The sequence below is a fragment of the Rattus norvegicus genome, chromosome 4 (assembly GCF_036323735.1).
Source record: "Rattus norvegicus strain BN/NHsdMcwi chromosome 4, GRCr8, whole genome shotgun sequence".
NCBI lineage: Eukaryota > Metazoa > Chordata > Mammalia > Rodentia > Muridae > Rattus > Rattus norvegicus.
In genome coordinates this window covers 153,602,133-153,625,857 of record NC_086022.1, presented here as the reverse complement: position 1 = coordinate 153,625,857, position 23,725 = coordinate 153,602,133, and the positions used below count along the sequence as shown (strand labels likewise).

The 23,725-nt window shown below is 46.9% G+C and overlaps 1 protein-coding gene across 30 annotated transcripts in view; it reads left to right on the top strand.

Moving 5' to 3' along the window:
- Positions 1-23,725, top strand: part of Cacna1c (calcium voltage-gated channel subunit alpha1 C) — a 620,764-nt gene that overhangs the window by 426,075 nt on the left and 170,964 nt on the right. For all 30 annotated transcript variants that reach the window (XM_063285506.1, XM_063285499.1, XM_063285512.1 and 27 more), the window contains exons 4-5: positions 2,323-2,462; positions 6,542-6,681. In XM_063285506.1, the coding sequence (XP_063141576.1) occupies positions 2,323-2,462; positions 6,542-6,681 (280 nt within the window). The remainder of the gene's footprint in view (positions 1-2,322; positions 2,463-6,541; positions 6,682-23,725) is intronic.

Below are 23,725 nucleotides of genomic sequence, written 5' to 3'. Positions count from 1 at the left end.
ATGGATGGATGGATGGATGGATGGATAATGACTATGGATGGATGGATGGATGGATGGATGGATGGATGGATGGATGGATAATGACTATGGATGGATGGATGGATGGATGGATGGATGGATGGATGGATGGATGGATAATGACTATGGATGGAGGGATATGAGGGTAATTGAAGGGATGAATGGGCAGAAAGGTTCATGTATATATAATAGTTGGGTGTGTGAGTGGGCATGCCAATGAAAACATAAACGCAATGAGAATTTTCATGAACATATGAAAACACATAGAGCCCGGCGGTACCTACCCAGCTCGAACTTGCTCCCTTTAGCTTTCTTCTTGCCACTCCTCCAACTGAGGCAGATTCTGGGAAGATTTCAGGGGTACGGATAGGAATGGAGTTGTTATCTGGTGCTAGACTACCCTGGGGTAGCGTGGAGATGGACTGAGTGGCCACAGCTGCTTCTCTGCCATCTCCAGGCTGCATAGTAACATCGTCTGTAACCTGCCTTTCCCTTCAGTGTGCAGAGCTCTGCACTAACCCGGTACTGCTGTTATGATGATGTTGACACAACCATGGAGGGTAGAGCGACCTTACTCACTAGAACAAGGCAGTAGTCACATCTGCAGGCCAATGCTCTGTTGCTGAATAAAATAAGCAGAGAGTGACGAACTGAGGCTCTGATCAAACCTGACCCCTTCGCCCCCTCCCCATTATCGCCATCTGCTCGAGGGCTTCAGCAGCATGTGACTTGGTAGTTCCTAGACTTTGAGGTGTCCGAGACACCCCTAGAATTGTGTACATCACATATCTCTGGATACTACAGCCAGGTGCCCTGCTGTAGCAGGTCTGGGAGGGGCCGAGAATCTGACATTTTTAACATTGAAGCCTCGAATTGTTTTGCCGAGGACTACTCATGGTGAGCTTGATGCTCCCAAAATATCTAGAGATGGGAACAACAGCCAGGGACACTGGACATTTGTTCTGGCAGTTTTCCACTTGGGTACCCAAGCCCCAGGTTCAAATTACCCCACACAGAAGGCCAAGTGAGGGGTGGCCGGCCATCATGGGCAGTGATCCTTCTTTGCTATGTGGCTTGTATGTGTGTGGACCCAGAGGTCTTCAGCGAACTCTCCTTAGTCTGGTAGAGGAGGGGGAAGTGGGTGTTAAGATTCGGAGCTGAGTGCCTCCTGGAGGCTGTGAACTGGCCCAGGCTGCTTTCTGATCAGAGATAGACTGTCCCGGGTGATTTATGGCTCCAGGAAGAGGCAGCCTGCATACGTGCGTGCATATGTGCGTGTGTGCATACGTGCGCATGTGGCTCCCACAAGGGTAAGAAGAGGAGCGTGAGGGTGCCTGACCAGTCTCCACCAGGCGTTACCACCAAGACTACTCTAAGGCAGTGAGGGGAAACAGTGGTTAAGGAGGAAAGCAAGTGGGCACCAGCGGCTCAGTCCGTGTGGTTAGAGTAAGAGCTTCACAATAAGCGCAAGTCGTTTTCCTAGGGGTCAGGGAGAAAAGGCAGCTCTGTCCCATGAGTAAAAAGGCAAGCTTTAATTCAGCGCCTAGTATCTGCTCAAATTCTCCTAGGTTCCTTTGTCCTGCTCACTTAGTCTTTGGACAGACAGCTCCTTTCCTACAGATCTTGCTATTGACACCCCCTCCCCTTGGGGCAGTGTTTTTGCTTTTATTTTAGATATCAACTAGTCCCCTCCCCAAACCCAGTCTGCGACCCTCAGGGCCTGTTAACAGAATCGTGGTGTGGTATTGCCATGCTCACCTGCTCCTCAGGACCCTCCACTGTCCTGGTGGTATTCCCTGGAGATCAAGGCTACATGAGGTCTCATTTTGGAAGTCACAACAAAATGTTAGCTGGTTAAAGGAGACTTTGAAGGTGGAAGGAAGAATGTGAATCTTTGCATTACTTCAAATTACATATTCACAAGGGCATTTGAAAGCAACAGGTTCTTAGCTCTTCAAAGGCTGGAGCTCTGGTGTTGGGATCAGCTAACGGAGTTGACGGAGTTGACGAGTTAGCTCTCAGGCTGCATGTGCAGGCCTCTGCTACCTGTCCTCACCATTGCTGGCCACAGCATTGCATTCTGGGAAGTGTATCACTTGGCCATTTCAGCACCGAGCAAACACCGCAGTATACTTTTACAAGCAGTGACGCTACAGGTCATGGGCTTTGCGGGGACCACACAGTCTGTGACAGGCTGAATTCTGATGCTGAGTGACGCCGCCTGTGAACTCTGCTGCCTCTGAACCTCCCAAATCCCTGAACTTAATGATTTGTTTCTCTCTCTCTTCTATTTCTGTTTCCTAGGAACGGGTGGAGTATCTCTTCCTCATCATTTTTACCGTGGAAGCATTTTTAAAAGTGATTGCCTACGGACTACTCTTCCACCCCAACGCTTACCTCCGCAACGGTTGGAATTTACTAGATTTTATAATCGTGGTTGTAGGGTAAGTGCCAAAGTCTTTTCCTTTTCCTAACCTTACCACCCATGCCTCTTTCCCTCTCTATTTCTAACTGAACTTGCCTTTCGGCACAAGGGAAGAATATTTGAAAAATTACTTTGAAGTCAGACATAAAATTATTAACGAAGGGTACCTCTTACTGTCCCTCCCACGTGTCAGTGTATGTGTGCATGTGCGTGCATATTCACACATATACCCACGCGTGTATATACACGTGAACACAGCGAAGTGCATATGAGTGTCTACACATATGCATGGGTGCATGCACCTCAGGTTTCCCAGTTGAGGGAAGGAACTGGGAGACTTTACATCTAGTCTGACCTAAACTGGGAAACTGTTTTTCCCTTTTTGAGGTATGTGAGTTGGGCTTTGTGAATGTTAGGTAGAGCTTCTTTTAGCTGGGACCCTATTCAAATCTTATCCCAAGGCACCCTGAGAAGTGTGTAGCTCAGAGTCTGGGGCATTCAGTCCTGGCCATGCTGTCCGAGCTGCCTCCGTCCCTGAGGATTTCCATGAAAATACTTGGAAAACTCTATCCTACTCATGACCTTGTGGCATGGCCCTGCCTGGCTCTGAGCTTCTGCAAAACAAGGACTCCAGCTTCACCTGGGCCTCGCTACTGGTCCTTGACACATGAGCCATTTAAGGAGCCTGTTGCTCAAGATGCAGAGTTTCCCTTGTCCATAGCTAGTTTCTCTGTCACAACTAATAAAATGCCCTCCTCTTGTTAGTGTCACATTCTACACGATGCTCCAGCCATGCCTTCTCTCTCCAGCTGACTCCCTCAAACACCATGACTCCAACAGCCCTTTTCTCCTTCCACCTTCTGTCTGTACCCTTTCCTCTGTGACTCACATAATTTTCACCTGCCAGTTGATTTAGGGCCACTGTCCGTCATCAAAACCACACTAGCACGGACCCTTGGCTGACTCATTCCCGCCTTTGTTTGACATGTTCACCTGGAGAAAAACGCCAACCCAGATCCCATCCAACTACGTGGAAATCTTGCTATCTTAGCACAGAGACATTCGTGAAGCTGAATCTAGTGCCTGCCAATGTCAAACTGGCCTTTGGTTATCCCCCACAAATCCTCCCTCATGTCCCGACTTCTGCTCCGTTCGCCTCTTCACTTTCTGGGTGATTGTTCTGTAGCTTGACCATCCACTTCAAACTTCCTGTATTCCTCTCCCTTCAGATTTCCAGCTGGTAGCCCAGGTAAGACCTTCCCCAAGGGAGAATGTCTCCATACCACATCTATGACCTTATAATGTGCCTCCCCGGTCTCTGAGAGAAAAGCTGGCACCCAGGAGGGCTTCTCCCCCCTCTCCACTAGAAGGTGTGTTAGCCTTCGTTCCTCTGAGCTTTGCCCCATCCTCAGTGTGCTGCACAACTGCCTGCTCCTGCCTTCTGAAGGCTGTGCCTCCTCCCCATTCTGCGACACCACCAGCTTCGGCATTGACTCCCATCTCACACAAAATTCCCACGCCATGCCCACTTTTGCCAAAAGTTCCAGAGAGTTGCTGTATGCTAACCTTTAGTCATATGTGGCCACTGCACCCGAAACTGAGGGATGCTGTGTATGTAAGACATTCAACATGTTTCAAAGACTGAGTATAAAACAAAGGATGACAAAAATCTCATCATTTTCACTACTGGCCGAAACGCCATGTCTCAACATTGGGCTAGATAAAATGGGTCTCCATAGTTAGTGTCACCTCCTTTTACTTTGTCATTGTGGCTACTGGAAAGGGTGCCCACTTGGCTCACATTGGGCCTTGCTGGTGTTTTGTTAGGGCAGGGCTTTCTGTGCTCACTGGTGTCAGCTTTTGTCACTCTCTCCTGGTCATCACTGCTGCGCCTTCCCCCATCACGCAGTGGCCTTGGCTGTGCTAAACCAAGCGGTTCCTCCACCCCATGTCTTCAGTTCTGGACAGTTGACTGTAGCCATCTCACGTTGCACAGGCTCCACGGAGTATCATCAAGTCTCCTGCCCACAAGCCACTCCTCATCGGCCTCTCTCTGGTTTACTCTCTGCCTCCACAGTGGTGGAGGTCCCTTTGACACAGCCCTCTCACATACAGCTTCCATATAGACTTCATGTGGTTCAAACCTAAACACACCCTGGACTGAAAACAGTGTGGTTTCCATCGCTGCCCGTTGGCTTCTAGAGACACGAAACCAGCTCAGAAAAACATCACCTGTGCAGTAATTAGCCCAGACTTGGAGAAGGTGGTAATAGAATGTGGATGCCTGTATGACACCACACTTCCCTCCCTATCTATGGCTCCAGCCCAGGATGTTGGAGTCACATCTCATTTCTGTCACACTACCTCCTCACTAGTCCCACAGTGAATCCAGTGTTGGATCCTCATCAGTCTCCAAATTACTACCTGGCCTGAGCCCCAGCCACTCAGTGGGCTCTGGCCCCGCCCACCGCAGGCCCCACCCACTGCAGGCCCAGTTGATATTAGTTAGATTTCACTCAGACTATGTCCCTTTCCTGCCTAGTTCTTGTGGGGCCGGTCTTTCTTCTTCAGTCTCACCTTCCCTCGGTTTTCTCTGTTCTGGTTGTGCTGACAGCTTGTTGGCCCTAACATCTCCATCTCCATGCATTTCCCCAGATCACTGTCCCAACTGTTTCTCTGCCTGGAGTGGTCCCACACAGCTGCAGGGACCACATACCTATTTTCTTTGGGCCTCTTCTAAAACAACGCCAGAGCGGGGTTCCTTTCTGAGCTGCCCTCTGTTCAAAGGCTGGTCTCTTGCCCTCATCACTACGGACCCCTCCCCTCTCCAAGCATCACATTCTGCAAGGTCCAGTGACTGACAGTTCAGATCCTGACTGCCCCTAGGGATGTTGTCTTAGTCAGGGTATTATTGCTGTGAGCAGACACCATGACCAGTGTAAGTTTTATAAAGGACAACATTTAATTGGGGCTGGCTTACAGGTTCAGAGGTTCAGCCCATTATCATCAAGGCGGGAACATGGCAGCATCCAGGCAGGCATGGTGCAGGAGGAGCTGAGAGTTCTACATCTTCACCTGAAGGAAGCCAAGAACAGACTGAGCATCCTCAGGCAGCTAAGAGGAGGGTCTCCAGACCCACCCCAACAGTGACACAATTCCTCCAACAAGGCCACACCTAATAGTGCCACTCTCTGGGCCAAGCATATGCAAGCCATCACAGATGTCAACTCTCAAGAGTCAGAATATGTCTCATCTCCTCCAGCTTAAGTATTTAGTGTAATGCCTGCACACAGTAGGTGCTCGTGTTTGTTGGAGATGGGTGATTGCAGACAGCTTAAGTATTTAGTGTAATGCCTGCACACAGTAGGTGCTCGTGTTTGTTGGAGATGGGTGATTTGCAGACAGCTTAAGTATTTAGTGTAATGCCTGCACACAGTAGGTGCTCGTGTTTGTTGGAGATGGGTGATTGCAGATACATTGTCAGAGCAGAATCCTGTTTCAGCATTGTGCCTTCATACGCTGGTGGGTCCTGCTTGAAGCTCTCTCACTGACCCCTCCAGCCAGCCAGCCAGCCAGCCAGCCAGCCAGCCATTTGTTCAACACGGGGCTCCTCGGTGGCACTTATGTACATGGGTGAGGTTGACTTTTAAGGTTATTTATTGTGTCTGTGAACAAATCACACCGAGGTTGTCATCAGGAGGGAAGAGTAGGCAGGGGACACATGCCTCCTAGTGCTCACAGCAGGAAGCTGGGTTCCATAGCAGTGAAGACAGCACCCCAAGAGAAATGGTAGACTTCTCTGCTTTATCCCTGTGCCTTGGCAGCTGTGCCAGGACCCTAGCTCACCCAACCCAAGGATGCCCACACACTGTGACAGCAAAGGGATGTCCCCAACCTCACCCAGCACTGTGTAGTGTTTCCCCTCCCCATGGGTGGCGGTACTCCTGCTGATGGAATTTCAACTTGCAGCATTTTTTGTGGGTCTCCAGGGGCCAAGCCTGTGACAAACCCCAGCAGTCTAGGCTGAGTTCTTGGATTACAGCCCCAGCTGAGTAACCAGCTAGGGTCCTGACATCTCCTCTCTCCCCTCTTTTCCAGGCTTTTTAGTGCAATTTTAGAACAAGCAACCAAAGCTGACGGGGCCAACGCTCTGGGAGGGAAAGGAGCGGGATTCGATGTGAAGGCACTGAGAGCTTTCCGTGTGCTTCGTCCCCTGCGGCTGGTGTCTGGAGTCCCAAGTAAGTAAGGCCTCCGGCCCTCTTGAGAGTGTCCTTCCCAATCGCCCTCTTCCCTGTGCTGAGCTGCCAGATCACTTCTGGAAGGCACCTGGTTTCTATGCTTGGAAAGTTTTCTTATAGACAAGTCTCTGATTCTGGTGCAAATGCATGAGGCCAGCTTCTATAGAAACCTAGAGAATATTTGTAACAGTCACTCAGCCCAAGAAAGACAGCCTGCATAGGCCTTCAGGTTACATACTCCTTGCATGCCAAGGAAGGCATAAAGACATTTACAGCAGAGGAACTGGGCCTCAGGAGTCTAACCCCCTAGTCTGCCTTAGTGCATACGATGTAGTCTGATCCTCCAAAGAATGTCAAGAAAGCATCACTAAGCATTCTGAAAGCCTGGCCTTGCTGTTTCCCTGTTCTCACACCTGTGCGGTATCCTCAACTACATACAAGAGCTGATACTCGCCATCCAGAAAACAGGCTTCTGTGGAGGAGTGAGGCTGAGCTCTCTGCACTGGGTCTGGGACTGAGGAGACTGGCTGCCCTCCAGGACGTCAGCCTCAGGGACACTCCTTCTCTCCCCCTGTGGGGACTCTGAGCTTAAGAGCTTCAGCACCTCTTAGCTTCAGCAAACTCTGGGGAAGCAGCCTCTCTAGGAGTCTTCTCCCTCATTTCTGTACAATCTGAGAAGAACTCTGGACTCCTTTGCTTACATGGGAGGGCTTGGGTCAGGACTGTGACTTATGTGGCTGCATGGCCAGAGGCAGGGAAACAGCGTCCTCTAAAAAACAGACTCCTATGTGCTTTGTGCTGGGTACCTGGCTACTCTGTAACACCTTAGAGTCATCGGGGCCCAGGAAACTGCCTACTGGCTCTCTCCTTCCAGTATGTGTGTAGGATTGGGGGCAGGGGGTTGGAGAGGCTTAATTAACTATCAGCAGAATCAGGACTATACCTGGTCTCTCAACTGCCCTTCCTACTGTACCACACTGTCCCTAATGATTTAAGGCTACCTACCATCCTTGACTGTCTTCAGTTTTGGCATGTGCCTCCCGTCTCTTTGACTGCTGTCAAGCCCTTCCCTTCCTCTAGAAGCCCAAGAGTTTATTCTGTCCAATCTCTGTTCAATAGTTAGATTTATGTCTTGCCCAGATGGGGAAACTCACTGGAAGCAGGAAGTGTTATCTTGGTTGGGATTTCATTGCTGTGATAAAACACCATGAGCAAGGGCAACATGGAAAGAAAGGGGTTTATTTCAACTCACAGCTCTCTAGTCATACTCCATCACTGAGGGAAATCGGGACAGAAATGTAAGACGAGAACCTGGAGGCAGGAACTGAAGCAGGAGCCACAGGAACACTGCTTACCGGCTTGCTCCTCATGGCTTGCCCAGCCTGCTTTCTTGTGTAACTCAGGACCACCTGCTCAGGGGTGGCATACCCCATGACCCCTCCCATGTCATGCATTAAACATGAAAATGCACTACAGACTTGACTGGGCAAAACCTGGTGGAAACTTTGAGGCTTTTCTTCCCAGATGATTTTAACCCTGTGTCAAGTTGACAAAACAGACAGGGACAGTGGTTGTTTGCTTTGCACAAGGGGACTCCCTGGGCAGAAATTATAGAGCATCTCAGACTGCAAAGTGACAGGGAGTGTAAGTCTCACAAGCACAGTTAAAATCGCCATTGGCCATTTTGCATTAATCATGGTTTATATGACGGTCAATACCAAGTTGCACTTTGGTGACACCTAATTCCTCCACAACTCCATAGAGTGACATTGTGGCGTAAGATGGGAGACAGAAGTAACTTTCAACATGACCCTAAAGGAACTTATGAATAGCCAAAGTGTGAGAGGCAGGAACTATGAGTTAACCATAGACTTATACCACAAAGTTACCAAGGACAGGCTGACTCTCGCTGTTACGGATATTCTCACTAGGGACTTGGGCCTGAGAGGCTCTCCGGGATTGACCGACTCCGCATGGTGTCTAATTCTAGAGCCTCGGCTACGGCAGCAGTCACTGTACTGTCCTCGTGGCAGGAGATGACCAGAGAGGCTAGCCTGGACTTACAGCACACAAACATTCCCAGGCCACGTTTGCAGGTGGCTTGCCTCATAACCACTTGTATTGCTTTGGCCAAAGCAGCTCACATACCCTGATGTCCAAGGCAGTGAGACAGAAGACTGTAACTGGTCTTCTGAAGCACTGTGCGGCTCCTTGTCGGAGATTTCAAGCAACTGCTGACTTGGTGAATCACTAGTACAGGAGGAATGGTTCTTCTCTGAAGAAAGGGCTTGGCCTGGCCTTTTGCACTTAGTTTCTGTTCAGCTTTGGAAACAGTAAAGAATGAGACCACAGGGAACAAGTACGTTGGATTAAATCACCCCCTTTACTCACGGCCTTTAGCAAAACTCTGTCTTAGTCAGAGTTTCTATTGCTGCGATGAGACACCATGAACAAAAAGCAAGATGAGGAGGAAAGGGTTGATTTGGCTTACGCTTCCATGTCTCTATCCGTCATTGAAAGACGTCAAGATAGGAACTCAAAATAGGGTAGGAACCTGAGGCAGGAGCTGATGCAGAGGCCGTGGAGGAGCGACTTCCTCAGCATGCTTTCTTATAGAACCCAAGACTGTCAGTCCAGGGGTGGTTGGGGTCTCCCTCATCAATCACTAGTTAAGAAAATGCCTTACGGCCCATCTAGTGGAGGCACTTGCGACAACTTGACATAAATTAGCCAGCACACACCTCATAGGAGTCCCCTTTCCATGTTGTCACCATTTCTCATTCTCCTACTCTTTGCTACACATCGGTCCCCAGGCTTTCTTCTCCCCTGCTGTGCCAGACCATCTCTTGTCAGGACCACCTCTCTACAGCAGTGGTTCCAATGGTCTTCTCTCCAGGCCCATTGGCCTTTATCTCTGTGCCCTGAGTGGTTCTGCATAGCTGATCCTCTCTGGTCTTGAACCTCTCATCACTTGGCACCTGAGACACTCTTCTCTCCCAGTCCTGCCCTTGTTTTGCTTGCTTTTCCTCCTTGTGATTTCTTGCTGTTTCCTCATTATTCAACCTTGTAGCCCTGGAGCGCTCCAGGCATAGTCCCGGTATGTCTTCTCCATCTGCACTCGTTCCCCAGTCGTCCTGTATTATCCAGCTTCAAAGCATCAAACAGCACATTCTTATCCTCCACAGACTCCTTACGCTCTAGAGTCACACATCCCATTACTGCTTCATGCCTCTCATCATGGCCAATCAATGTGGTAAATGACTACGCCCAACACTGCTCTCCAGCTTCCCCATTTCTTTCCCACCTTAGGAGATGTTAACACACTTTCCAACTTCTCTTCTCAGGCCAAACACCCCCGACTTACTTCCTTTTTCTCATTCTTGGCATCCGGTTAATCAGAAGATCCAATCAACTTTGCCTTCAAAATATATCAAGAATCGACTCTTACCGTCTGTACATTCCTTCCTTTCTTGCCACCATCACCTATCCTGTGGATAGAATTCTCTGTCTGAACCTATAGCCTAATCATAGCATTAGTTAGGAGATTTCTAGTATTAGCATGATTTACAGCTGCGGTACGAATAGTACGCCAATGCTTGTCTCTTGTTGGAACGACCAAAAGATCCACATTTAAGGTGGGTCTTCCACCTCAAATGATCCAACCAAGAAAAGTATCCCTTTCATGGGCCCAGCTGTTGAGTTTCAGTAAATTTCAGATGTAGTCAAATGGACAACCAAGGTCAGCCATTGCATACAGCCTAAACTGAATACAACAGCCTGTGTGGCCCCTCTTGAAATCTAAGTCATGCCAAGCCCTTGCCCTACTAAGAACCCTCTAACGCTTCCCTAAGCCACCCAGAGTGGAAGCTGGAGTCACAGTCCATGTTGTCTCTCATTCCCCTCTTTGTCCTTGCCTCCCTCTCCTCAGCCCAGCTTCTGACTTCCTCAGCCTCCTCGCCATCCTTATTGAGCTCCAAACTCTCTCCAAGGCACGTGCCACTCTTGACTGTGGCCCTGACTCAGCTACCCCTCACATGCCTGCTCAGCTCTGTCTGCTGAGATAGCATCTCCTTATAGCATGTCATTACTAGAAGTGCTAGCCACTTCCTTTACTCCCTGTGTCCTGTGCCGTCTTAATTTTCTCACATCATGTGTCACCTATTCCGTATTAATTATGTTTTTATTAATTTGTCATCCATTATCACTGAGCTCACAGTTTACAGTATCTTTGTTCACAGCCACATCTATAGCCTCTGCAGAGGTGCATGAGTGTTGTGGAAAGTGTGGACATCTTTTTAGACCCTCACACTGAGTGCCATACAACATGGTGGGTAAGACGGCCTAGCTTCCCAGATGGGACGCAGTCGTGTATATGCTGAATTTACTGGTCCAGAGTCTGAACTCTGTTGCGCTGGATCTCCATGGCAATTGTGTGAGCTTTAGTAATAGCAGATGCTATCGGTGATGTCTAAGGTGAAAGTTTCTTAGAAGAAAAGGGTTAATTCCATGGTTTATGAAATTTGCAACTCTAAACTATGTGGGTGAGGGGCCCCCAAAGCTGCTGTTTTTAAATGTGTATGAAATGTAACTGGGATTCTCTATGGGAGATTATGCAGGGAGAGGGATGACTGTGAGAATGCAGGCCTGTGAGTCATCAACCAGCTTCTTTTAGACCTTACCTTATGGGAGAAGTTGCTGGCCAAGGTACAGACATGAATCTATACTATATATGTTCTCAGATGTTCTATAGTGGAAAAAAATACTCATTAAAATGACACATAAAATAAAAACTAGAGATTCCCAAGAACATTTAGGTGTGGAGTAAGGAGCACTATGGTGAGTAAGCTTTGGAAATGCCTTACTTCCAGGAGTAGGGACCAAGGATCAGAAAGACTTCCCTGAGCAGGTCGAACGTAGATTGGATCTCAGTGGACAAATGAAGGAGGACACTGCAAAGAGAAAGGACAGTATGATCCTGGAGATGTGCACCCGAGGGATTAGGAGCTGAGTATAGCAAAAACCAGACCTACTCCCGCTGACAATGGAATTTTATGTAATTGAAAGATGTGGTTGCTTTGTAAAGACTGTCCTCTCTGTGAGGCCTCCACTCTTTCCCAGAATGCAGCGTGAGGTGTGCATGATGTGTGGGAGGATTAGCCATTCGTAGCCAGGCACATCACATGACACGATATATGCGAATAATGAATACTGAGAGCTGTGATCCAGAATTGACAGTGCACATGAAGTGGGTGTGCTTGCCTATGGAACGATAAGCAATGTTCCTTCCCATGGAACCCTCATGTGTCCTCCTAGAGAGAACCTTGCGAAGATATACTGAATCAAGATGGCGGATGGAAGTGTGAAATCGTCCTTTAGGTTCATGGGGCCTTTGGTAAAAACTTGGAGCAGTCTTGCTCTGCTAGAAAAAGGAATTGAAGGACTGTCTCCATTCAAGAGAGGTGCCAGCTAGGCTCCCTCCCCATGATCATCTGGGAGCCGGTCACAACACCAGGCAATGGGGCGCACTGGAGGTAATGGGCCTCGTTGTTTATGGCGAAGAGGTAGGGGCAGACATGGAAGGATATGGACTCTTGGGCTTCCTATCTGCTTGGGTCACCAAGACATACCAGCCCTAGCCAACTCATAAATCCATGTGTAGATTAGTCCCACACTCAAAACAGAAGCACTGAGGAGGAGTTGTGAAGTGAACAGGGAACAGACTGGGGTGAATATGGAGCGCCATGGCTGTAGGCAACTCTCTAAGTAGCTACTGCTGTCCTTTGTGCTAGCAAAACTCCAAAGACTGCCCCAGAGAGAGCGATAACTGGAGCAGTTACAAGATGGCTGCCCTCATAGTGGTTCTTGGACCATAGGGAGGGTCATGAACCTACCAGGGACTCAACCGTCAGAGTCAGACCAAAGTGCACTGGTTCCAGAGACCAAAACTCCTTTTTTCTACTCTTGTTGGAAGAATGAAACTTAATTATGGCTTAAATCTTTAAAGTTCCCCAAAACCAATGTGCTAAAGGCTTGAGCTCTAGCCTATGGCACTATTTGAAAGTGGCAGACCTTTAGGGAGGTAGGGCCTGACAGAGAGAAGTTAGCTATTCTTTCGCTATGCCTTGAGAACTGACTAGGTTTCTTCCATCTTGCTCTCCTACCATGGGACACTGTGCTGCCACAGACTCAAGAATGGCAGGGCCAATCAACCACAGAGAGAAACCTCTGAAACCGTGAGCCAAGATAAATATCTCCTCCTTAGGCCGATTCCCTTAGGTCTTTCTTCATAGCAACAGAGAGTGACTGACAGAATCTTTAACTTAATCTTTCTGCCTCAGGGGCTAGAGAGATAGCTCAGTGTTTACAGCATTTGCTGTTTTTACAGAGGACCCGGGTTCAATTCCTAGCATCCACACGTTGTCTGACAAGTATCCCTAACTCCAGTTCCATTGAATTCTATACCTTCTCTGACCTTCCCAGGCACCAAGCACTCTCATGTGTTACACATATGTACAAGCAGGCAAGAAACTCATAGAAGAAAATAAATGTTAAATAATAATATTCAAGATGCCTGCTGTGAAACTCAGTAACTCACCTGTGTGCCCAGTCCCAAGGCGAGGCATACTTAGCCTGGGATCTATCTGTAACTGTGGTACCCACGGTCTGCCTCAGTCAGTTCCCTGTTCCCTTCTCTCCTTCCCCTCCTGGGGATTAGTAACCATGGAGTAGCCATACTGATGAGCCCGTGCTCCTCACGATCAGCCTGATGAGACTGACTATACTCTGTTTCTACACCTTCATAGTCTAGAAGCCACCATCACTGTTACCAGACACTTTTCAAGACCCAAAGGCATTTGCTTTCTAGTAGAGAGAAGGGGTTCTCAGCCTGCATAGGTCCCAGCAAACAGTTGATTCTACTCAAAATCAACCTTGCAACATAGTCCAGCCTACTCCTCTACCCCTTGTTCCCCGGAAGCAGAGAGAATAACCACACCTTGTCCTAGTCATTAAACTTCTACCCTTCCTCCTGGGGTGGAATGTCCACCTGGGAAGCAACCATGGCTATCTTGTCAACCAAATATCCACTTTCCACTACCCAAATGGGAATTCTTTAGCCAGCAAATTCCAAGACTCACACTATCATAGAGCTCTCTGGTGGCAGTAGACAGGACTCAGATTTCTAAGACAGTCTGCCAGAGTCTGCCAAGGAACATGGTGAGCCCCTAATTTTGAGGATTCTGTAGATCCCACTGTGCCTCTAACACACATGTGCAAGCATGCATGCACATACAACACACTATTCATACCTGTCTACCCTGTGACAAGAGGCAGCCAAGGACAGTGGCTCCCAGGGTGCTCCAGAAAGCAGCTATGAACAGTGTGGTTTTTCCACAGTCCACGTAGGTGGCTTCCCAGATGAGCTCCTGTGCACATCCCCTGGCCTGGTTTGTTTCAAGAAGCCCCATGAAGGTCCCAATGGCCACAGAAATGCTGCTTTCTCCAGAGTTGGCTGCACTGACCCTCTATTCCCTTAGCTAAGCATCTCTCATCTCCCTTCCAGGTTCTCCTGTGAATCAAGTCTAGGCCACAGCTTTAGCCTTGGCTCTGCTGCCCACAGTTTCTCTGTTTCCAGCTCGGCCTCAGTTTCTGTCTACAAACTAATGATGTGCACACCACAGATAAGAACAAGACTTTCCCTGGTAGAGCCCTGTTCCCTTCCAGCAATAAAGTCTTTAAGTCCACCTCAGGACAGCATTTGTAAGAAAAAAAATGCCAGAAAGGTCACCAAGTCAGTGAATTCATCCAGTGAGCATCTCAGGCCTTCCCAGCTCTGCTGCCATAGAGTTTTATAAGAAAGAAATAACAGTATGTGGCTAAGCCGGAGAAATCACATTATTTGGTGGAGCAGGGTAAGAGAAAAATATCAGTGAGCAATCACGCATGCCACTAACAGCAACGTTAAATGTACGGTGGAGTACAGCCCTTGCCCAACAATGAAAACACACCTTTCACTGGAGAACCAGGTAGGAGATGATAACATGACACGGTCCATTCAGAGCAGTGTATAGCCTCAAGGTAAGCTTTGCCATTAGAGCTCGACTCAGTGATTAACTAGCCCGGTGGTCCAGGAAGCAGGGATATTACCCCAGATGTATAGGCAGGAAGGATACCTTCCAGTGTTTTACCCTAAGGAATGCAGGGGACGGGCACTGAAGATTGTGCAGTCCAGAAAGATGCTCAGGGCTACCCTGCCACCACAGAACTGGCTAGAGAGAAGGAGGTCGCTGATAGTCACGATGTGAGGACTTTTTGCATTTCACGAATTCCTGAACTCCTTGGGTGACCAGGGATGATGAGAGATGGCTGCGGCCCTGTAGACTCAATGGTGAAGTTGGCCTGCAGATGGTGAGCAGAGCGTGGATCTGTGCCCGCAGTGGGCAAGCTACTTGACTGTCACTTGTCCAGGAGTCTTCAGCTCTCTTCTCTGTGAAATGAGAGAGTTAAACTTGTTTAGCATTGGACTGTCAAGCACTGTCATTCTGTATCTTGAAAATAGAGAACAACAGTGGTCTTAGAATTCTTCTTGAGACACCAAGTTCAGAACTTCGGTAGTCATTGGCAAGGCATGACCTTCTGCGCACCTCCTCAGTCTTTAGCTCCTAAGATTGTGGCAATGAGACGGTTCAGAGGCGGGAGGAGTGGCACGTGATAAGCCAACAGACATGATCAGAGGTCGGAAGAATGGCACATGATAGGTCAACAGGCATGATCAGAGGTCGGAAGAATGGCACATGATAGGTCAACAGGCATGATCAGAGGTCGGAAGAATGGCACATGATAGGTCAACAGGCATGATCAGAGGTCAGAAGAATGGCACATGATAGGTCAACAGGCATGATCAGAGGTCAGAAGAATGGCACATGATAGGTCAACAGGCATGATCAGAGGTCAGAAGAATGGCACATGATAGGTCAACAGGCATGATCAGCACTGGCCATGAGTTGACTGTGGCAGGTGGCATGCCTTCACAAAGACCAGGTGAGATCCTGGGCTGCAGCTCCATGACTCATCTCTGTGCCTGGCCCTTTCTTGGAAATTGCAAACATGCAAAACCAACAGCCAAGAGCAAGGTGGCTAGCACTTAATTAGAACGAATGCTAACAACAAAGTCCACTCAGACAAAGTTCCAGAAAGGAAAAGGAAGAGAAAATAAAATGAAAACACAGGGAGGTGAACGTTCCAGGAAATGGTTGCTGAGCAGAGCTTGCGCTCCCTACCTTTCTCACACTCATTTTCATGCCTGACTCATGTAGTTTCCAGCTAAACAGACAGCGGCACCACTGCTTAGGTTGTGAAAGAGAGAGGAAAAGACTAGATGGAGTCTCTCGATCCTCGTCAAAGGCATACTGGTGACCCAAGAACTCCCTCCTGATGCCACCTCTGAGGTCCATCCCTCAGTAAAGACCATCCCAGGGCAGGAATGCATGGGTGTTAAGGATGTAGTCAAGGTTCACAGTGCACCAACTTTTCTGAGGTACAAATGATGGTCACTGAAACTAGCAGATCTCACAGATATAGGTGCAGATACAGTAATCTCACAACTTTATGATAATACACTTTCTTTACAACCCTCTGTCCTGCGATCATGCGTATTTTATAATCACACCTCACCATTACTGTTTCACAGTAAACAATTGAGTGGCTTAAGGCTGTTATGGAAACCCAGTGTTTCATGTGCCCCCTTTACTTGCTGTCTCTGGGTCGCCTGCTGAATAGGCGGGTCCTGATGTCCTCGAACACTGTCGTCTGCTCCACTCATCCTCATTTCTGATGTTCTACGTGCACACCTTTGGCCATCACGCATTATTCCTTCCATTCATCCTTACAGCTTTGCCAATTTTCCCCCAGTTCTTTTTTGGTCTGTGCTCCGCAGATTGGATAACTTCCTTTGTCACTTCACCTCACCTGTCTGTCTGTCTGTCTGTCTGTCTGTCTGTCTGTCTGTTTCTTCTGCTGCTGTTTCTAGCTTCATTGTGCTTATTCAGTGATTTTTTTTTATTCAGATCAGTTGCTTTATAATTATGGAGCTTGAGTTGGGTTCCCCTGAATTGCTCCCACCCACCTATGACATGCTTCTGTTCTCTCTTTAATACTATACTCTTGTTATTCTCTAAATAGGCTTTCCTGTGTGCACACACACATGCACAAAACAACTAGTTAAAAATATTTGTGTGTTAAATCTAACAAATGCAGTCTCATTTTTTATTGGATATATATAAAATCTCACACATTCCTTTATTTGGTGATCTTTATAAGGTCTGGAATCTACTATCCTCCAAAGCTTTTTAATTCTTCAGCCAAAAGCTTAGTTCCTCAGCTTGCTGGACTTGGTTTTATGCTTCTTGGCATAGACCAAATAAACAACTGTGCCCCTCAACCTTCAAATCCCATTTCCCCTGTGCACTTAGTGGGGGGTCTGGTTTAAAGATTTGTCCTGATGAGATCAGGGTATGTAGCAGAAGGTTCTTGCTCCTGAAGTGTCCCTTTCTGGCACTGGAGTCGGGTGCTAAGGTGCTAACATCACTGACTGACATGTTCACTTGTGCTCTCCATATGAGAGGGCCAGAGCCCCAGCCTCTGACCTCTTCTCCCCTCCCCCACCCGCCGCCCCCAGCACTGATTATAACACCTGTGGCACCTCCATTCTGCCCTCCTTGAGTGGTTGCCATCTGATCCAACCAGGTAGTTGTACTTGCCTGTGTATAATCCTGTTCAAAGCCACACCAAACAAACTTCCAGGGACCCTTATTCCCTACCTGGCTCCTTGTTGATGTTCCAACAAACCGTTTCAGCTTCTCACGTTCTGATCCAAATCCACTGTACTCGGACAGCGGTCTGATGAACTGGGGCTCCCGGAAGTGTTACAGACACTATGTCCACTTCATAGAAACAACTGCTTCACAGATTTTTCAGCTTTTTAAATGTTTATGGTGAAATGGCTAGTTTGGGTACTCAGTACTCTGAAATATGTGGAAATTGAAGTGTACTTAATTTTTGCATTACAAAATGAATGATTCCTCTGTTAACAGTTATATAAATATTCTCATACATTCAGTGCTGTGTACTGATATTTTTCCTTGCAAAGGTATTGAGAATTTATTGTGTGTAAGGCAGAGCAGAAACTGGAGGATAGAAAGATTAGAATTGCTTTCTTAAGGTAATTATAAAATATAAATTCAGCAAATTTGAGAACCAAAGAGGGATGTCTCATAGATGGTGATGGTATGTCTTCACCATAAAGACACTGAAAGCCAAACCCAAGGGTGACTTGGTTCATCAATGGCAGAAGGCAAATAGCTTGATGGTTTTTTTTTTCCTCACAAATCTAAAATATACATTTATTATTGTTATCAGACAGACAGACAGACAGACAGACAGACAGACAGACAGGATATTACTCCCCCATGCAGTCATGTGTGAAGGCCAGTAGTTGATGATGGGATATCTTTTCTTATTCATTTCTCCACAGTATTTTTTGAGACAGAGTCTCTTACTTAGTTCCCCATTCAGCCAGACTGGCACGGCAGTGGACCCTCAGGACCTGCCCCCCTCAAACATGCAGCACTGCAGTCACGGGGTGCTCCACCATACTTGACTTCTGCAGGACTTCTAGGGATCCAGACCCAGGCTCTCAAGTTGCACAGCAAGAACCTTTGAACTGTGCTGAGCCAACTTCCCAACCTGAAAATATATAGGTGTTCTTCTTATATGATGTTTTTAAAAAGGTTTGTAGGGTTTCCACCTCTATGAAAATGATGGGTGGCAGAGTTTCTGTTGCTGGGTGAGCTGGGCCAGAACAAGGACATAAGGAGCATTTTGTTAAAATGTATTAGAGAATGAATGATGATGCAGGGTCGTCAGGAGGGGCAGCAACAAAGAACCATGGTTCTTGCTCTCACAACACCTGAGCCAGGAGAGAGAGAGTTATGAGTATTTGGACAGGAAGTATAACTCGGGGAAATTGGTATAAAGATATAAGCGCTGGCTTGGTGATTCCGTTTGGTGACTCTGCAGTGAGTTTGCCACCAAATCCACAGGGGAAATTGTCATTTCACCCCAAAACCATGCATTTTTTTAAAGAGTGAGAACTCGAGATGCAGGAACCAGACCATCATGCGTGCCCTGCTGGCTAGTCTTACTATTAGATGATCATTTCATTAATAGCTAGTCTCCAGAAATTTCATTCCAAAAGTAGCCACATTGTGGTCCTAAGAGAATCTCCTAGAATCTGTATATGTATTCAGAGACTCCATTCTAGTTCTGAGAGTGAAGTCTGCAGGAAAACAGCCAGGAGACGTCCCCACGTGATGTGACTGTTCAGAAGAGCGGGCTACTTTTGCTCTTGGCAATGTCAGGTGAGGTAATTCAGATCAACTGTCCAGTTGAAGACAACATTTGATATGCTAGGAAAACGTTCTGAATCGTGTAACACCAGGAAAAGTTGTTTGACAGTAACAAACACGAAAAAGTCTCTGGAGAAACGTAACACCATCAAAGCTGTCAAATTATTTTGAAAAGCAGTTTTGTGAAAATAAGGTCTAACTCATTATATAAAATAGGTAGGTATGCATGGAAACAAAATAAATAAATGAAAATGAGCACAAACCATAGACAATAGAAAAAGATGCACGGGAGACCCAGGTACGGGTATTATTCAGCTATAGAATGTGGAATGTTGTTTAGTGCATTTAAAGACATCAAAGACAAAGTTAGAAGTTTCCCAGAGAACCAGAAGTTGTGAGAAAAAAACCAGATGTAGGTTTAGAAGCGAAGACTATAAATGCTAAGATAAAAAAAATTCCAAAGTAAATGTTGATACAGCTCAAAACAGAATTATCGAGCTGTAGAGAAAATGGAGAAAGAAGGCTAAGAACAAGAATCAAAAACTGAGAAATCTAGAAAAGCAGAAGACAGAAAAGTGGTTATTAAAGTTTATTAAATGTCTCTTCATTTGCTCATGATGATTATTATATGATTAATTACATCTTAACTTGTCAATGTAGTGACTGTCTTTACATAATGGGGGACACCAAGAAAGACATAGGATATCTACAGAGCTAGGCGTGACCGTCTGTGTCTTGTCCTGAGTCACAGTTGGCTGGGTGTGTGGCCTATGATGAATCACCCTGTGTAATGCCTTCACTTTCCGCAGGTTTTTAAGAGAATAAGAAACAGTGGGAACGGATGCATGAGCCCCCGGAAATTGCCCAAGGGGCTTTGCTTCTACTCTCCCTGTGTCACAGGGATGCAGGGAGCAAGCAGCAAGAAGAGGAAAGGATGGCACCCTGGGATGCAGGGACTTCTGGGAGATTAGAGGTGTCATGGGAAACATGCCGTGAGGCCTCACTGAAGACCAGAGACAGAGATGTTCATCGGGCAAAGCACAGTGCACAGTGTGTGTGTGTGTGTGTGTGTGTGTGTGTGTATGTGTTGGAGGTCGGGTTATATGCAGCTCACTTGTGATTTTTATCTGAACACTTGCTACAGAATATGAGTTTCAAAGTTTTAGCTTTTAACGTCAGCTCTTCCATTGAGCAGATATGTCGACTTGGACAAGTTATTTATTACATCCAAACTTTGGTTCATCTCTATTCAGGAAGGCCGTGGGGAAATTTGGTGGAATGATACACATAGTAACTAACACAGAACCTAGCCCGTGCCGAATCTTCAGGAAGAGAGCTGACTTTGGGTCAGCTTGTCTCCGTTCTTCCACGTTCAGTTTTCTTCTGATATTCAGACCCCTTTCATGTCCTTTTCTCCGAGCCTTCTTTCTAATCCAGATTGCCATTATAACAGTGACCCCTAATGATTCTAAGTCATTAGGGAGCAGAGTAACCACCATCTTTCCCAGGGACCCAGCTGTCTCTTAGTGTTCAGCAAATCTCTGTTTGGTACAGAAATGTTTTTGAACAAAAGGATTGAACTGAGAATAAATGAACATGCGCATCTAAAAAGAAAGATTTTCATCTAACATGAAAGATTGGAGATTGCGGCAAACTATCCCGGCAAGAGTTCCTCCCCCTGCAATAGAAAGGCTCTTCCAGAAAGAGAATCCACTAGCATCCCTAAGCTCAACACGACTAGCACTTCTTAACCCAACAAGGAGTTCTTTTCCTCCCTTCCTATTTTCTTTCAAAAACCATTAGGCTCGTGAGACTATTAAAAAGTGTCTATTGTCCCCTTAGCTGAAGGAAATCACAGTCTTCAATTCTGGAGATTCATCATGCCTCTAATTTCTCATGAGGGTGAACAGGTACATCAGAAGCAAGCCATGAGTCACTTACCGTAGCCCGTAATGCCCTGGAGTAGCACATCCATCAGTGCTGGTACCTCATGTACTCTACCCTGGGTTAGCTTCAGCTTTGGGATGAGGACCTAGGATTGGCTAGTGAGTTGGGGTCAGAGGTTATTGACATTATCATCCCCTCATAAAGGGAGCAATATCTCACAAAGCTTAGCAGGCTTCCAAGTAACCCCTGCTGGCTTTCATGAATTAGTGATGGTGTCGCATAGAAGCTCTGACACGGTGACCCCTACTCTAGCTCATCTTTGCTTCACCTTGTTGTCCCTCCACCCCTCCCGACTCTGCTGTCTGGCCAGGGATGCTAGCCCCAGGCACCATCTTGGTAAGCTGCCTTGATTTCCAGCTACAAGTTGGGTTCAGTGGATGGCAAAGCCAGTGAGAACTGAGTGGGAGGGAAGAAGGTTCTTCTCAGTACCTTGTGCTTCCATATCCTTCCTTGAGCGACATCACCAGGTGGTCTTTGCCTCCTCCCCTGTCACCAGGGAGCCCCATTCACCTCTCAGGATGGGGGTGATTACTGCCTCCCCAGTGGTTATTTCTCTGCCTGTGGTCCTTTCACCCCTTACCTACATAGAAAAAACGGAGCACCAGGAATGATCCTGATCTGAATGTGCTCCTGTCCCTGCTGGAACTTAGTACCCTGCGGTTTAAGCCTCTCTGAAAAGGCTGTTTACTGTGTGCAAATCCTATAGAGGAGGACTTGATAGGTGTCATCGAGGTGGAAACCTTCTGTAGGTTTCTGGACTAGGCCACTATGAGAGAAGCAGCAGGGGTTGAGGCACAGAGGAAGCAGAACGTCCTGTGTCCCAGCCCAAGCAGGAGTCAGGAAGGACAACAGTGGGGACTGGCCATGACAGCTGTGGTTAAGGCACAAGTGACTGTCCATGCTCATCTTCAAGAAACTGAACTCAAGTTTAGGCCCACAAGTATTATGGGATGGTAGGACATGGTAGGAGAAGCATAACTTAAAGTTAGAAGAGAAGACAAAGGAAATGTTTGTGTAGAGTTTGACTTGGCTTGGTGGTGACAACTGGACTATTTTATTATATATATATATATGTATATATATATATGTGTGTGTGTGTGTGTGTGTGTGTGTGTGTATTATGTATTCTTTGAGAATTTCCTACTTTCTCTCCCTCTCTTCCTTCTTCCCCTTTATTTCTATCTCTCCTTTTTGTCTTTCTTTCTCTCTCCCTGCCTGCCTACCTCCCCCCTCTCTCTTTCTTTTCTATAAAGACAAGTTTGTGTTGCCCAAATACTCTTTACTATGGGGCCTGCTCTAGAACATGGTCAATCTACCAAGGGTCATACACTTAAAGAAAATTCACCCTTCCTCTCCAGTAGCGATTAAATGCCAATGTCTCCTGGGCTGGGTAGGACTTCATGCCCACCTCCCCCTCTCCATGTTGATATTTTGTCTGACTTAAGCTTGAGCAAATGTTGTGCATACTGTCCTAACTGCCGAGCATTCCTGTGTGCAACTGCACTTTTGTGTCCAGCAAGCATTATTTGTTTATATTAATCTAATACCTTTGCCTCTGACCATCTCCCTTCCCCATTGCTTATGAAGATCCTTGAGCCTTGGATGGGCATGACATAGATATCACATTTAGGGCTGAGCATTCCGTTCTCTAATTCCCTGCCTGTTAACCAGTTGTGGAACTCTGTTCTTTCCCACCTACTGCAAAAAGAAATTTCTCTGATGAAGGTTGAGAGGCCCACCAATCTTCAGGTCTCATGGTAAGTCATTAGGACTTGATTTAGCTAAATATGGTCTCTTAGCAGAATGGTAGTAATACAGTCTTCCTGGAGCCTATAGCTGTCAGGCCCAGTTTGCTTATTTGTTTTTTAACCTCGGCGACAATGTCAGATATGGATTCCGTCTTATGACTCAGGCCTTAACTCCAATCAGAAAATGATTGGTGACCCCCTTTCATGTTGCTGTTGTACCAGGGAAGTCATTGCTGTAGCTCATAGGGTTTGCAGGTAGGCATGATTGGTGATCAGTGTGTTTTTTCCTCTGATCGAATACATGGCACATCTAACACTGTTAAAGCTAGTGAGTAGAGATAAGGTTCCCAGGTCAGTCCCTGCTTGGTGTCTCCATGTTTCATGACTCAAGTTCACGTTATCTTTGGCAAGATCAAATTCTGGAGTGCAACCAAGAACCATGGCAATCACTTGTAATGTTTTGGGGACTCCATAGGCAAACGATTAAAAAGGATACATCTCATTCCTGTATTGGGGTTCTTATCTGTTAGCATAGAGGGTCTAGATTGGGTATTGTCCCTCTGCCATAGGTTAATTCCGTTTAAACCTTTTAACGTGTGCATATGCTTTAGGAAGCTTCTACAGTAATAGGCAAGTCTCTGGCTATAAAGGGTTTTTATTTGAGGATTTCGAATGTGAGCACCTGTAAGTGTGTCACTTTTTCTCAGCTATAATTCTTGGGACTATAGTTAGCTGGCTCAGCCGTCCACTGGCCACATATCCAGCTCCCTATCTAGCTGGAAACTGCTTGTAGCCAGGCCTGCGTCTTTCTGCTTCCAACATAGTCTGCACTAAAAATGGTCCTCAGAGAAAGGGGTACAGAAGAAGAATTAATCGTCTAGGTCAAAGAGAACTAAAGCTACAATTGCAGAGGAAACGGGATGAGAAATGTCTTTTAAGAAAAGG